This window comes from Chiloscyllium punctatum, chromosome 22, assembly GCF_047496795.1.
Source record: "Chiloscyllium punctatum isolate Juve2018m chromosome 22, sChiPun1.3, whole genome shotgun sequence".
Classification (NCBI taxonomy): domain Eukaryota; kingdom Metazoa; phylum Chordata; class Chondrichthyes; order Orectolobiformes; family Hemiscylliidae; genus Chiloscyllium; species Chiloscyllium punctatum.
Window position 1 is genome coordinate 32,405,072 of NC_092760.1, and position 16,481 is coordinate 32,421,552.

A 16,481-nucleotide genomic window follows, 5' to 3' on the forward strand; every position below is an offset into this window, starting at 1 on the left:
CACAAAGAGCAAGATCAACATTAACAGTCTAAGAATAGTGAGGAAGAAGCTGTTGGGGCATGTGTTCGAGCGTTTGTATCTTCTGCTTGACAGAAGAGGTTGGACAAGATTATAACAGGAGTGGGAGGAGTCTTTGTTGGCTGCCCTCCGAGAAGTGTAGATGGAGTCAATGGATGGTCACTGTCCAATAATAACTTCCTCAGTGAGCTGGGCACAGCAGATACCGGGTTTGCCAGCAAAGGCATTCCATCCAGCAATTTGAAGGCAGAGATGGAGTGCCTGAGGCAACCTGAAGCCTGCTCTCAATGCAAAGATTAAACAGTAACTGACTTCGAATTCCAGAATAATATATTTTAACAATCCAACCAACTGAGTTAGTGCACTGGAAATTGAACCTCCTTGTTCCTGGAGCCGACACAAATGTTAAAGGTTTTAATGAATTATCCAAAGGATACCAAATGTGCGTTTCAGTCTAGATTCTGGTTAACAGAAAACATTTACCAGGCTTCAACATATGACAGTAATTATTATTTATTACAAGTAAATAGATTCTTGCTTCAGATAATCAACTGGGGACTGTCACCATGTACCTCTGCTAGATAAACTCTGACCGTCTTGTGAAACTCCCCCTGAACTAACACACAAACTGACATAGATGCACAAAAAAATTGATGTTTTGGAGGGAGGGAAAGACTGGAAAGGCAGTTCAATGTTCTTTGTCCACAGGGTTCACACAGATGATCCTTTTTACTTGCCAGGCCTTGTTGATCTTTGATAGCTGTACTTCAGGTATTTTCACAATGATTGCACAATGTTCAACACCATTCACAACTCCTCAGATACTGAAGCAGTCGATGATTAAAAGCAACAAGATCTGGATAATATTCGGACTTGAGCTGACATGTGGCAAGTAACATTCGCACCACATAATTGCCTGCCAATAAGAGACAATCTAACCACTGCCTGTTGACATTCAATGGTGTTATCATTGTGGAATTCCCCACTATTAATATTCTAGGGATTATCATTAACTATAAACTCCACTAGACTTACCATGAAAACACAGTGTATACAACAGCAAGTCAGAGGCTAGGAATACTCACCTCCTGACTCCCCAGAGCCTGTCCATCATTTACAAGGCTGAAAAATGTGTTGCTGGAAAAGCGCAGCAGGTCAGGCAGCATCCAAGGAGCAGGAGAATCGACGTTTCGGGCATGAGCCCTTCTTCAGGGCTCACTTTCTCCATCATTTACAAGGGCCCAGTCAGGAGTTTGATGGAATACTTCCCATTTGCCTGGATGGGTGCCTCCCCTACCACACTCAAGAAGTTTGACACCATCCAGGACAAAACAGCCTGCTTGATTGGTACCATTTCCACAAGCATCCACTCCCTCTGCCAATAGCAGCAGTGTGCATTATCTATGAGATGCACTGCAGAAATTCACCAAAAGATCCTCAGACAGCACCTTCCAAACTTAAGGCCACTTCCATCTAGAAAGACAATGGCAGCAGACACATGAGAACACCACCACCTTCAAGTTTCCCTCTAAGCCACTCACCATCCTGACTTGGAAATGTGTCACCATTCCTTCACTGTCATAGAGTCATAGAGATGTACAGCTCTGAAACAGACCCTATGGTCCAACACATTCATTCCAACCAGATATCCTAAAGTAATCTTATCCCATTTGTCAGCAATTGGGCCATATCCCTCTAAACCCTTCTTATTCATGTACCCATCCAGATGTCTTTTGTACCAGCCTTCACTACTTTCTCTGGCAGCTCATTCCAGACACGCACCACCCTCTGTGTGAAAAGGTTGCCCCTAACATTCCTTTTGAATCTTTCCCCTCTCACCTTAAACGTATGCCCTCTAGTTCTGGACTCTTCCACCTCAGGGAAAAACCCTTGAGTACTTACCCTAGCTGTGCCCCTCATGATTTTATAAAACTCTATAAGGCCACCCCTCAGCCTCCGATGCTCCAAGGAAAACAACCCCAGCCTATTCAGCCTCTCCCTATAGCTCAAACCCTCCAACCCTGGCAATCTCCTTGGAAATCTTTTCTGAACCCTTTCAAGTTTCACAACAGCCTTCCTGCAGGAGGGAGACCAGAATTGCACACAGTATCCCAAAAGTGGCTGAACCAAAGTCCTGTATAGCTGCAACATGACATCCCAATTCCTATACTCAATACTCAAACCATCAAAGGAAAGCATACTAAATGTCGCTTTCACTATCCTATCCACCTGAGACTCCATTTTCAAGGAGCTATGAACCTGCACTCCAAGGTCTCTTTTTTCAGCAACACTCCCTAGGACTTTACCATTAAGTGTATAAGTCCTGCACTGCTTTGCAATTCCAAAATGCAGCACCTCGCATTTATCTAAATTAAACTCCATCTGCCACATCTCAGCCCATTGGCCCATCTGATCAAGATCCCATTGTAATCTGAGGTAACCTTCTTCACTGTCCACTACACCTCCAATTTTGGTGTCATCTGCAAACTTACTAACAATACCTCCTATGCTCACATCCAAATCATTTATATAAATGATGAAAAGCAGTGGACCCAGCACTGATCCTTGTGGCACTCCACTGGACACAGGCCTCCTGTCTGAAAAACAACCACCACTACCATCCTCTGTCTTCTACCTTTGAGCCAGTTCTGTATCCAAATGGCTAGTTCTCCCTGTATTCCATGTGATCTAATCTTGTTAACCAGTCTCCCATGAGGAACCTTGTCAAATGTCTTACTGACGACCATATAGATCACGTTCACTGCTCTGCCCTTATCAATCCTTTTTGTTACTTCTTCAAAAACCTCAATTAAGTTCATGAGACATGATTTCCCACGCACAAAGCCATGCTGACTATTCCTATTCAGGCCTTTCCTTTCCAAATACATGTAAATCATGTCCCTTAGGATTCCCTCCAACGACTTGCCCACCACCGATGTCAGGCTCACCAATCTATAGTTCTCTGGATTTTCTTGCCACCTTTCTTAAATAGTAGCACCACGTTAGTCAACCTCCAGTCTTCTAGTACCTTGCCTGTGACTATCAGTGATCCAAATATCTCAGCAAGGTGCCCAGCAATCACTTTTCTAGTTTCCCACAGAGTTCTACAGTACACCTGATCAGGACCTGGGGATTTATCCACTTTTATCCGTTTTAAGACATCCAGCACTCCCTCCTCTGTAATCTGGGCATTTTTCAAGATGTCATCATCTAGTTCTCCACATTCTGTATCTTTCATGTCCTCCTCCACATTGAACAGTGATACAAAATGCTCGTTTAGTATCTCCTCCATTTCCTGCAGTTGCTTACATAGGCTGCCTTGCTGATCTTTGTGGGGACCTATTCTCTCCCTAGTTACCCTTTTGTCCTTAATGTATTCATAAAATCCCTTAGTATTTTCCTTAACTTATTTGCCAAAGCTATCTCATGTCCCTTTTTGCCCTCCTGATTTCCCTCTTCAGTATACTCCTATTGCCTTTGTACTCTACTAAGGATTCACACAGTCTCTACTGTCAATATCTGACATATGCTTCTTTTTTTTTCTTGACCAAAACCACAATTTCTCTAATCATCTGGCATTCTCTGCACCCACCAGACTTTCCTTTCACCCTAACAGGATCATAATGTCTCTGAACTCTCATTATCTCATTTTTTAAGGCTTCCCATTTTCCAGCCATCCTTTTACCTGTGAACATCTGTACCCAATCAACTTTTGAAAGTTCTTGCCTAATACTGTCAGAATTGGCCTTTCCCCAATTTAGAACTTCAACTTTTAGATCCTGCCTATCCTTTTCCATCAGTATTTTAAAACTAATAGAATTATGGTTACTGAGCCCAAAGTGCTCCCCCACTGTCACCTCAGTCACTTGCCCTGCCTTATTTTCCAAGAGTAGGTCAAGTCTTGCACCTTCTCTATTGGGTACTGAATCAGAAAAATTTCTTGTACACACTTAACAAATTCCTCTCCATCTAAAATCTTAACAATATGGCAGTGTCAGTCTATGTTTGGAAAGTTAAAACCCCCTACCATAACCATCCTATTATTCTTACAGATAACTGAGATCTCCTTACAAATTTGTTTCTCAGTTTCCCGCTAATGTGTGTGTGTGTGTGTGTGTGTGTGTGGGGGGGGGGGGGGGGGGGGGGGGGGGGGAATGGAGGGGGAGGTGTGGATGGGGTGGGGGATAGGGGTGGTGGTCTATAGTACAATCTAAATAAAGTTATCAGCCCTTTGTTATTTCTCAGTTCCACCAAATACGTTCCCTGGATGTATTCTCAGGAATATCCTCCGTCAGTACAGCTGTAATGCTATCCCTTATCAAAAACACCCCTCACCCTCCTCTCTTGCTCCGCTTTCTATCCTTCCTGTAGCATTTGTATCTTGGAACATTAAGCAGCCAGTCCTGTTCATCTCTGAGCCATGTTTCTGTAATTGCTATGATATCCCAGTCCCATGTTCCTGACCATGCCCTCAGATCATCTGCCTGTCCTGTTATGCCTCTTGCAGTTTAAATAAATGCAGTTTAATTTATCAGTCTTACCTCATTCTCTGCTTTCTTCCTGCCTGCCCTGACTGTTTGACTCGCTTCTTTGCCCAACTATACCAGTCTCAGATTGATCTCTTTCCTCACTAATGCCTTGAGTCCCACCACTCCCCTCCCACCTTACTAGTTTAAATCCTCCTGAGCAGCTCAAGCAAATCTCCCTGCCAGTATATTCGTTCCCTTCCAATTCAGGTGCAATCTCTCCTCCTTACACAGGCCGCTTCACTACCAGAAGACATTCCAGTGATCCAGAAAGGTGAACCCTTCTCCCATGCACCACCTTCTCAGCCACACATTAATCTGCTCTATCCTCCTATTCCTACCCACACTGGCTAATAGCACTGGGAATAATCCAGATATTACTACTCTCGAGGACCTCCTTTTTAAATTCTTGCCTAACTTTCTATGTTCTCCCTTCTTTTCTCTTCCTATGTCATTAGTTCCAACATGTACAATGACCTCCTGCTGGGGCCCTCTCCCCTTTGAGATCATTCTGCACCTTCACTGAGCTATCCTTGATCCTGATACCAGGGAGGCAACACGCCATTTGGATTTCTCGCTGTCTGCCACAGAGAAGAATGTCTGTGCCTCTAACCAGAGAGTCCTCTATCACAATCGATCACTTGGAACCTGACATACCCCTCGTTACATTAGAGCCAGTCTTGGTACCAGAAACTTGGCTGTTTGTGCTGCACATTTATCTGAGAGTCCATCACCCCGTACGTTTCCAAAACAGCATACTTGTTTGAGATGGGTATAGCCACAGGAGACTCCTGCACTACCTGCCTCCATCTCCTACCTTTCCAGGCACTGTCCCAACTACCTGGCTGTATCTATGGTTGTTCTCTCTCCCTATAACTGCCATCAACCATCCCCTCCAGCTCCTGTAAATTCCTTATTGCCTCTGACAGCCACTCCAACCAATCCATGCCATCTGATAAGATTTGCAACCAAACATACTCACTGCAGACATAATCATCAGTAACATGGAAACTCTCCCTAATCTCCCACATCTGACAGGAAGAGCATATCACTCTCCTGAAGGTCAGCTTTGCACCTTAACAACCTATAGAAAATAGCACAGTCTTATTGCTGTAAAAAAAAACACTGCTCCAGGTTAACTTAATACCTATGTTTTATATTTTTAAATTTTAATCAAGAGACATAGCTCAATAAAATATATAACCAAAAACAACCTACTCTACTCACTATTAAAAGAAGACAGCAAGGTTACATTAAAAACCATGCACTTACCTGTTCCTGTGCAGTGAGCTCTCCGACACAGGTTTCTCCAAGGTCAGCTGTGAATTTCACTGCATGTTAATCTTTTCTTAGACACACTCTGATGTCCTGAAATACTTGAGCTCAAAACAGCAAAGGCAGTGGGATCCACTATTGCATCAGAAAGCAGTATAGGATTCTTCCTCTCTCTACCTGACCACTTGGTCACTGTCTTTGGTCTCTTCCTCCTTTTTATTGTGTCTTTGTTTTGATCTTTTCTCCCCCAGAGTTCCAAAACAATGCAACAGCATATAAAACAGTAATTACTGCTCCTGGAATTCGAGGAAATCACCTCCAACATCTAAAATACCTCAAAAAACAGCAGCTCTCACAGCCATAATTTTTTTCCAGTCCTCCATCTTGGATTACCCAGCATCCATTGTCACTGGGTCAAAGTCCTGGAAATCCCACCTTAAGGACCTTGTGGGACTACCTACAGCATGTAGATTGCAGTGGTTCAGGAAGGTAGCTCACCACCACTTCTCAAGGGCATGCGGGGACGGGCAATGAATGTTGGCCCAGCCACAATTACCTGTGTCCCATGAATTAATAAAAATATATAAACAAACAATATTAGTAATGTTTGATGTTCCTCAAGAAATTGTGGCTGACAGCTGTCTGCAGCACTTTGGTGCACCCTTCCAATACACGCATAATAAATGGGGTGTATATTTATCACTTCTCCTCATTCCCTTCAGTTGAGTGATCTTACAGAATGCAGTATTCATACAGTCGAACCCCTGATACTCAACTATAAAGTGTTTTGTCAAAATCTTTAGAAAACTATGTTAAATTCAAGGGGTACACCTTAAAACAATGGTTCACCCTTGCAGCTCCAGAGTGCGGAGCAGAGATTCGCACAATCCTTCCCTCCCACACTGTCACAACCCAACCACATGTACAGGATATGCTGTTGGAAAGAACCAGGCTTGAATCGGGACAAGATATTAGAGTTTCAGATTTTAACATGAGCAAGGGTTAATGGAATGGTTTTGCTTTGTTGTACCTAGCCGAGGTTGTATGCCATTGTAATGATCAATGGTTAAGGCCAGTGGAGAAATAGGCAAAATATCTGAACTGCATATAATCAGTTTCTTGTCACACAAATGATGACTCAGGTACTGAAGATATCATGCCAGGAAACAATAGCATATCCATGACTAATGATATACACCTATCCCCTATGACAGACAGCCCACTGCAGAGTGAATCTGCACAATCAAGTGTGATAACTGTATAAGGGTGAAATTTGGCCATTCCATGCTCCAACAGAGTGTTATCTAAATACGCAATGACTGTGTACCTAAACAAGGATTTGTACAGCTTATTGGAGAAGTGGTCCCATTCTTTAAAGGATAAAGGGGAATGTATTGCTGCATGGATTCCAAATAAGGCAATGACATAGCATCCTGCTATGTGAGGTTCCAGTATAAAGGCCTTCAATCACTCTCTCAGTCAGTGTGATATGTTCAATTGTCAATTACGTGTATGCATTGTACACAGTGAACACAGAAACCAGACTATACATACAGCTGAGATAGTTTTTTTGTTTTTCAGTCAGAGAAAAGGGATGGGGTCCTGTGGAGTAATTATGTAGAGCTAGGAATAAAGTTAAAAACCAGGACCTCATTGGTGGTAATTTCCAGATTACATCCAGTATCACGTGCTAGTGAGGGTAAGAACAGGAGGATATGGCAGATAAATGCATGGCGAAAGAAAAGGTGCGGGGGCAGGGCTTCAGATTTTTAGATCATTGGGATCTTTTCTGGGGTAGAAGAGACCTGTTCAAAAGGGACAGGTTCCATCTGAACTGGAGGGGGACCAATATCTTGGTGGCCTGTTTTGCTAGTGCTACAAGGGAGGGTTTAAACTAGATTGGTAGGGGCGGGATCCTTAACAGCGGAGAGGCAAGTGTGAGGCTGGAAGGAGATACGGTAATCAGAAATAGTAAGGTGAAGAGATAGGTCAGGCTGGAACACGACAGGGAGCAAGGAATGTGTGTCGGATTAAATTGCATCTATTTCAATGCAAGAGGGCTCTCAGGTAAGGCCGATGAACTCAGGGCATGGATAGGTAAATGGGACTGGAATATTATAGCCATTACAGAAACATTGCGAAGAGAGGGACAGGACTGACAGCTTAATGTGCCAGGGTACAGGTGCTTTAGGTGGGACAGAGGTGGTGGGAAAAAGGGAGGGGAGTTGTATTTTTAATTAAGGCAAGTATCACAGTAGTAATCAGAGATGAAATAACTAAAGAATCATCTAGTGAGGCTTTGTGGGTGGAGCTAAGCAATAACAATGGGATGGTGACATTATTGGGTTTGTACTATAGGCCCCCAAATAGTCAATGGGAATTAGAGAAACGGGAGACTGGGGAGACTTGCAGAAGCAATAGTGTTGTCATAGTAGGGTATTTTAATTTTCCTACCATAGACTGGGACTTAGGGTTTAGATGGATTGGAATTTGTTAAGGGTTTTCAGGAAAGTTTCCTCAAGCAGTATATAGAGGGTCCTGCTCAGGGGCAAAACCCGACCTACTCTTGGGAAATAGGGCAGAACAGGTGACTGAGGTGACAATGAGAGAGCACTTTGGGGCCAGTGATCATAGTTCTATTGTATTTAAAATAGTTATGGAGAGGGACAAAACTGGTCCATAGGTTCAAGTTCTAAACTGGGGCAAGGTGAATTTTGATGAAGTTAGTAAGGAGCTTTCAGGGTTGATTGGAATAGTTTTTTGCAGGCAAAGGAATCTCTGGCAAGTGGGAGGTCTTTATAAGTGAGGTAGCTAGAGTTCAAGGTCTGTATGTTCCTGTGAAGGTGACAGGAGTAAGGAACCCTGGATGATGAGATAGTGAAGCTTTGACCAGAAAAAAGGAGGCATGGCTCGTGTACAGGCAGCTGGGATCAAGGGAATCCCTGTATATATCAGGGATAATGAAGTTTACTGAAGAAGGAAATCAGGAGGGAGAAAAGGGGGCACGAGATAGCCTTGGGTGAGAAACTTAGGGTGAATTCAAAGAGGTTCTTTAAGTATATTAAAGGAAAATAAAACTAGGGAGAGAATAGGAACCTTCAAGGACCAAAGTGGATATGTATGTGTGAAACCGCAGGAGATGGGCGAGGTCCTCAATGAATATTTCTCCAATATGTTAACAGTGGAGAAAGACATGAAAACTTGGGAACGTGGGGAGGTTAGTGGTCATATCTTGGGGACAGTTCATATCACAGGAGAGGAGGTGTTGGATGTATTAGAATTATGAAGGTGGATAAATCTCCTGGTCCTGACCAGATATATCCAAGAACATTGCAAGAGGCTAGAGAAGAAATTGTGGAGCCCTGGCTGATATTTTTGCATCATCATTAAGGCATGGGTAAGGTCTTGGAAGACTGGACGGTAGAGAATATTGTGCCCTTATACAGGAAGGACTATAAAGAAAACCTGGGAACTATAGATCAGTAAGCTTAACATCTGTGATAGGTAAGTTACTTGAGAAGATTCTTAGAAACAATATATGCATACATTTGGAAAGACAGGATTTGATTAGGAATAGTCAGCATGGCTTTGTGCATGGGAGATCATGCCTCACAAATTTGTTAGCATTTTTTGATGAAGTAACGAGGAAGGTTGAAGGGAACATGGTGGTAGATGTAGTCTATATGGATTTCAGTAAGGCCTTTGATAAGGTTCCACATGGTAAGCTGCTCTGGAAGTTAGACTGTATGGAATCTAGGGGGGGCTGGCAAATTGGATACACTTCGGCTTAATGTAGGAAGCAGAGGGTAATAGTGGAAGGATGTCTGTTGAACTGGAGGCCTGTGACTCGTGGAGTGCCTCAGGAGTCGGTGCTGGGCCCATTGCTGTTTGTTATCTATATCAATGATTTGGATGAGAATGTACAAGTCATGATTAGTAAGTTTGCAGATGACACTAAAAAAGGTGGTATCGTGGATAGTGAAGAAGGTTATCAGAAATTGCAGCAGGACTTTGACCAGCTGGGGAAGTGGGCCGAGAAATGGCAAATGGAGTTTAATATAGGTGAGTGTGAGGTCTTGCATTTTGGAAAGTCAAATCAAGGTAGAAGGTTCATGGTGAATAGTAGGGCCTTAAGGAATGTAGTGGGACAGAGGCACCTTGGAGTTCAGGTGCATGGTTCTCTGAAAATAGAGTCACAGGTAGACAGGGAGGTGAAGATGGCTTTTGGCACATTGGTCTTCATCAGTCAGGGCATTGAGTATAGAAGTTGGGAAGTTATGTTGCAGTTATACAGGATGTTGGTGAGGCCGCACTTGGAGTATTGTGTTCAGTTTTGGTCACTATGCTTGAGGAAGAATGTTACTAAACTGAAAAGAGTGCAGAAGAAATTTACAAGGATGTAGCCAGGACTCAAGGGTTTGGGTTATAGGGAGAGGTTGGACCAACTAGGACTTTTTGCTTTAGAGCACAGAAGACTGAGGGGAGATCTTATAGAAGTGTGTAAGATTATGAGAGGCATGGATCACGTGAATGCACTCAGTCTTTTTCCCAGGGTTAGGGAATCAAGGACTAGAGGGCATCAACTTAAGGTTAGAGGGGAAAGAATAAAAAGGAACATGAGGGGCAGCATTTTTATACAGAGGATGGTATGTATGTGGAATATGCTGCCAGCGGAAATGGTTGAGGTGAGTACATTAACAACATTTAAAAGGCATTTGGACAAATACATGGATAGGATAGGTTTAGAAGGATATGGGCCAGCTAGGCCAATATTTATTGCCCATCCCTAGTTGCCCAGAGGACAATTAAGAGTCAACCACATTGCAGTGGGTTTGGAGTCACTTGTGGGCCAAACCAGGTAAACATGGCATTGAAGGACATTAGTGAACCAGATAGGTTTTTTTTGATGATCAGCAATGGATTCATGGTCATCATTAGACCTTTAATTTTGTATTTTTATTGAATTCAAATTGCACCATCTGCCATGATGGGGTTTGAACTTTGGTCCCCAGAACATTGCCTGGATTAACAGTTCAGTGATGATACCACTAGGATCCCACCTCCCTGTTGTTAATAAACTTCAAGATATCTGACTCAACAAGAATCTTATATTTGTGACATATATTACATAAGCTAACACATAGAACAATACTCAGACAGTAGTATATTGTTGGTTGATTCAAGAAACCCCATCAAGATGGCATGCCAATTGCCTACTCCTAATTGCTGTTGAACTGATTGGTTTCCCCACCATTTCAAAGGGGAGTTAAGAGTGGGTCTAGAGTGACGTGGACAGCAGATTTCCTTAGCCAAAGAACATTAGTGAACCTGATGGGATTTTTTTTAATGATAATTGATAATGGTTTCATAGTCAGCATTACTGAATCTAGCTTCCAATTTGATTTGTGTTCTACCAGCTACTGTGATCGAATTTGAATCTATCTGCACAACATGAACCTGGGCCTCTGTATTTCTCAGCCAGTAACTTTACCATCGCCTTCCATCTCAAAAGAAACCCAGCCACACACAGCAAAGCGAATTTAGAAAGAGTATGGCTCCCTAGGTATTCTCTAAAGCAACAAGGAAATTCACTAAAGATCCTTAGACAGCACCTTCCAACCCCACGACCACTTCTGTCTCGAAGGACTGGGGCAGCGGGTACTTGGGAACATCACCACCTGCAAGTTCCCCTCCAAGCCACTCACCACCCTGACTTGGAAATATACCACCAATCCTTCACAGTCAATGGGTCAAAATCCTGGAATTCCCTCCCTACCAACATTGTGAGTCAACCCCCAGCAAGTGGACTGCAGTGATTCAAGAAGGCAGCTCACCACCACCGTCTCAAGGGCAAAAAAGGATGGGCTAGCAATGCTGGTGAGCCAGCAATGCCCAAGTCCCGCAAATGAATAAAAAAAACTGAGTACAGTAGTAGTTCTGTCTATGCTCGTGTACGTTTGATCATTCAGACTGGCATGCCATGATAAATGTTGACTTTCTTTTCATTTTGCAGTACAAAGGCAAAGTGAACCTTCATGTTTTTGAGGATTGGTGCGGCTCTTCCATTTATCAGCTTCGGAAGAATATTCATTTTCCACTTTACCCTCATGTAAGTAACGTGCAGATTTGGACCTTCAACCAATGCCATCTCTTTTATGGTTTTGAGGCAAAAATTCAAAATGTAAGAACATGAGGATTACTGAACTTCTCTGAATGATTTGCAACCTCATTCCAATGTGCTGTGCTATTTTAGTCCTCTTGTAATATCTCCTGCACTGTGTACAATTCCCCAGTCACGAGTGGAGGCAGTTAGCTCACTGCTACATTTCTGTCAGCTCCTGATATTTGTGCCTGGTTGCAACTTGCTCCGTTTTTCCTTCCACTCTATGCAAAAAGCATAACTTTCCTCATGTTCCCCTCGTAACTGGGTGTGACCTTATCTAGTGATCAGAAAGGCCTGGACTTTAGCCTGAGGTTCCAGTGCAGTACTGCCAGAGGTGTTGACATTTTGAAGAACAGTACTAATAGAGCCACCTTAAGGGGCTTGTAAAAGTCCAGTGCCACTATTATGGAGAGAAAGAGGTGGGTCAATATGTATCCCTCAACCAAGATCACAAAGGGCAAATCAGTCACTTAAGGAGGTTTATGAGATTGTAAAGGATATAGGCAGCATCCAGAGGTGTGGGACTGAGACATTAGTTCTTTAGAGAACTGGTGCAATAGGCAAAATTAACTACTTGACTGTCATAAAATCCTATATTTCAATCAGATGGTATGTACAGGATCCCACATCCCTACCAGCTCTGCCAGACTCAAAGGTTATGGGTGCCCGCTCTGTTGCGACAATGTGCCACTGAGGTTTAATACTGCGAGCAGTGTTCGTTGTTTTGAGGTGAAGATTTGCCCTCTTCTTCCATGAAAGCCCATCTCTCAGACATGCCAGCTGGTCTGTAGTGCCAGGAGCATCACTTGGCATGGTGGCCATTACTGGCACTCCAGGAAGTTCGCCTCCTGCCAAGGAGCCCAGATTAAGTCTTGAGATGTCTGGGTGCGGAGGGGGAAGTGGGGCTTTTGGGCCGGTGGTGGGTAGGTGAGTGAGCAGAGCTGGGCTTGAGAGGCCAAGGGGAGAAACGACCTTCAGAGATACATGCCTCCGATGGGTCCAGAAAATCCACAAAAGAGATTCACATCTTCCCGTTTGCTGACACCAGCTCGGTCAGCTAAAGTTGCCAAGTGTCCCAATGACCATGGGCCTCCCCATCATCAGAGCTGGAATACATAGAATCCCTACAGTCTGGGAGGAGACCATTCAGCCCATCAAGTCCACACTGGCCCTCTGAAGAGCATCCTACCCAGACCCAATCCGGGACCTTATCCAAGTAACCTTGCATTTCCCATGGTTAATCCACCTAACCTGCAGATCCCTGGTCATTTTAGGTATTTTAACATGATCAATACGCACAGCTTTCAACTGTGGGAGGAAACCCATGTAGACACAGGCAGTCGCACGAGAGGAATCAAATCTGGGTCCTTGGCGCTATGAGGCATCAGTTCTAACCACTGAGCCACAATACCGCCTTCATGTGTTAATTGATCATTGAGTTTTAAAGCTTATTATAGAGCAGTGTGATGAAACCCTAAAATGAACATTAATCAGCCACTTAATTGTCTCCAGGCCCCCTCCATAAACCATGTTGGGAGTATGTGGATAGGCAATGCAAAGACTAATTGTTGAATTTTCTCATGCTCTCTTGCTTCAGTCTTGCTTGTTGGTGGACGGATGTACAATATAGCTGTTTGTCTTTTGTTAATTAAGTAATGGTCACTATTGTAAACAAAATATATCTCCGACATTATTGTGTTTTAAGAATAAAGACATTGAGGTTCATTCGAAATTTGGGTCGCACGATCGGCTGTTGTCTTGCTTTACTGTACCTGCATCTGGTCGGTGGATAAATATGAGGAATGAAAAGTTGTCTTTTTGTTTCAGACGCGTACCTCGGTGAATAAGATTGCTGTTTCACCAAAATGGAAGAATTATGGGCTTCGGATATTTGGCTACATACATCCCTACAAAGATGGTATGGTTGGAGGAGATTCTCAGTATTCAGTGTTCTAAAAGGACTGGCTTCATTTTGGTTCCTGCCCATTGTGATAGAATTGCAATATCAATGAATCAGTAAAGGGATGATGATGCAGACAGCATTGATGATAAGCTGGCTCAGGGCTGATGCACTCTCTTAAAGCTATATCTTTCAATTTTTCTCTGATTCTTAAGCTATTCAAGATGGCGCCAGATCCTGATGGCAGTGGAAAAGCTTTTCACTGTATTTTACCGTTTTTCCCACTGTAAAATACACGTGACAAAAAAAATTGATTCATTCATATTGATAAAATAAATTACTGATAGTGTTGGGAGCTGGGATTTACCGACAGGTTCTGGGTGGTTTTTCAGGCACAGTTTAAAATCTGTGTTCTTAAAGGAGCTCCTGACGCCTTGGGACTACAACCCACTCACCTCCAAGTAAACAACCTGCCTGGGAGTTTGACCATCCTTAGCCTCCTCCATTGCTGCAACGAACCACACACCAAATTGGAGTATGAACATCTCTTCTTCCGCCTGGGCAGCCTACAGCCCAGAGAACCCGACATAGTGTCCTCCAATTTCAAATAACCACCCTTCTAATCCCCTGACTCCCTTCCCAGCCCCTCCCCCTCCCTTCTACTGCTCCCTGCCACCACCCGGATTCATTGCTCCCATTGACCAACCAGGTCGTACCCTCTACCTGTCTTCACCTATGCCCACTTCACCACCCTGTCTCCGCCTCCCCCTTTGTCTGCAGCTCCCCCCATAACCAGTCTCAGTCCTGAAGAAGGGTTACACCCGATATATCGACTTCTCCACACCCTGATGCCACCTGGTTTGCTGTGTTCCTCCAGCCTCCTGTCTGTCTATAACTGATCAGGGAGGGTGAAGATGTAATCTTCAAAGCTGATAAGTTTTTTTCTTTTCAAAGAGTTGACTGTTTTCAGGGGCTGTAGGATCCTGTGCATGGCAATGCATTTGGCATTTTAGCCATGGTGTATGCAGAGCGGCTGCTGATGTTCTAAGATGCTGCCTGTTCTTCTTCGCAAGGCAACAGTGAGCCCCCTCGTAACCGCTGTCTGCTTTATCACTGGCAGGGAGCTCCCGACTCTCGGTGACACTCAGAGCCATAAACTGGGTGAGAAGCCCACCTCCAGCAAAACCCCCTCGCCCTGCCCGTGCTCGCATCATGGGATCAGGGTTGGGAAACTATCCAGATTTCTGACACCGACTGGAAAATTCGGTTCATTGTTTTTGTGCATGAGTGAACTGTGGATCAGACTCACTTTGCAAGACTGGCCAACGCAGCAAGAGTTAGAACTGGATAGAGTGGTGCTTTATTGCAAGTTGAAATGGGAAATAACAGGCCTGGGTTTTAACTGTGTATTCCCCAGTCCTTTTTCCAGTGTTAGAGCCTGTATTTTCAGTCTTCTAAACTTAAAGTTGGGGTGGCACGCTTACTCACTGGTTCACACTGCTGCCTCATAGAGCCAGGGACCCAGGTCTGATTCCATCTCAAGCTACTGTCTGTGTGGAGTTTGTGCATTCCCCCCCCTATCTGCGTGGGTTTCTTCCAGGTACTCCGGTTTCCTCCCACAATCCAAAGATGTGCAGGTTAGGTGAATTGGCCATGCTAAACTGCCCATAGTGTCCAGGGATGTGTAGGCTCGGTGGGTTAGCCATGGGAAATGCAGGGTGGGCTGGGGGTAGGAGGGGGTGGTGGTTGTCATTGACCAGATTAGGAGGTTGCCCACTAAAAAACTGATGGCCTCTCCTAAGGTGTCCTCCAAGGGCCAGAGATGTACATTCATCACCCCGACCCTCCCTTCTGTTACCTGCTGGGCTGGGGGTGCAGGGTAGGGCTGGCTGCTGCTTGACAGGTTGTGTTGAACGATCCCCACCTCCCTGAGTCTTTCCTGTGGTGGCATCTCCAGGGCCTGGTGTGGTATCTGCTATGGACACGTACATTCATGGAATGGCTGGGGCTGATTGGCCAGCAACTCTTTGGGTTGGAGGGCGAGAGGGGTAGTTGATGGAGTGCAGGAGTATTGGGGAGGGGGAGTGTGAGGTGGGGGTTGTGGTAGAGTTGGTTCTGCAACTTTAAGGTCACCGAATCCCAAACAACAGATGAGTGATTGCTATTCAATCCCGTTGAAGTCTGTGAAAATGGCTGCCGCTTTCCATTGAAGTGGACAGGGACATCATTGGGAGAAAGTGAGGACTGCAGATACTGGAGATCAGAGCTGAAAATGTGTTGCTGGAAAAGTGCAGCAGGTCAGGCAGCATCCAAGGAGCAGGAGAATCAACATTTCGGGCATGAGCCCTTCTTCAGGAATGAAAGTCCTTCTTCAGGGACATCATTGGCCCATTGTATCCAGCCTTTCTATCTTAACTGTGCTGGACTTGTTCTGTCTGTCTGAAAATATAATGGGAGAGGAGGAAGGAGTGTGACTGTGGCATTGATATTTGATTGGACAGCTGTCCATCTTTTTCTTTGCCTGATTCCTCAACGTCTCTCTGAGTTGTTCTTTAACTGCCAGGGTCGAAATGATGTCAGCCATGTTACCAAACAGTGG

At 44.3% G+C, this 16,481-nt stretch overlaps 1 protein-coding gene across 5 annotated transcripts in view; it reads left to right on the plus strand.

The window, feature by feature from the left end:
• The window catches only part of LOC140493483 (N-acetyl-beta-glucosaminyl-glycoprotein 4-beta-N-acetylgalactosaminyltransferase 1-like), a 687,601-nt gene that overhangs the window by 387,515 nt on the left and 283,605 nt on the right, over nucleotides 1-16,481 (plus strand). For all 5 annotated transcript variants that reach the window (XM_072591967.1, XM_072591965.1, XM_072591968.1 and 2 more), the window contains 2 exons: nucleotides 11,833-11,928; nucleotides 13,810-13,900. In XM_072591967.1, the coding sequence (XP_072448068.1) occupies nucleotides 11,833-11,928; nucleotides 13,810-13,900 (187 nt within the window). The remainder of the gene's footprint in view (nucleotides 1-11,832; nucleotides 11,929-13,809; nucleotides 13,901-16,481) is intronic.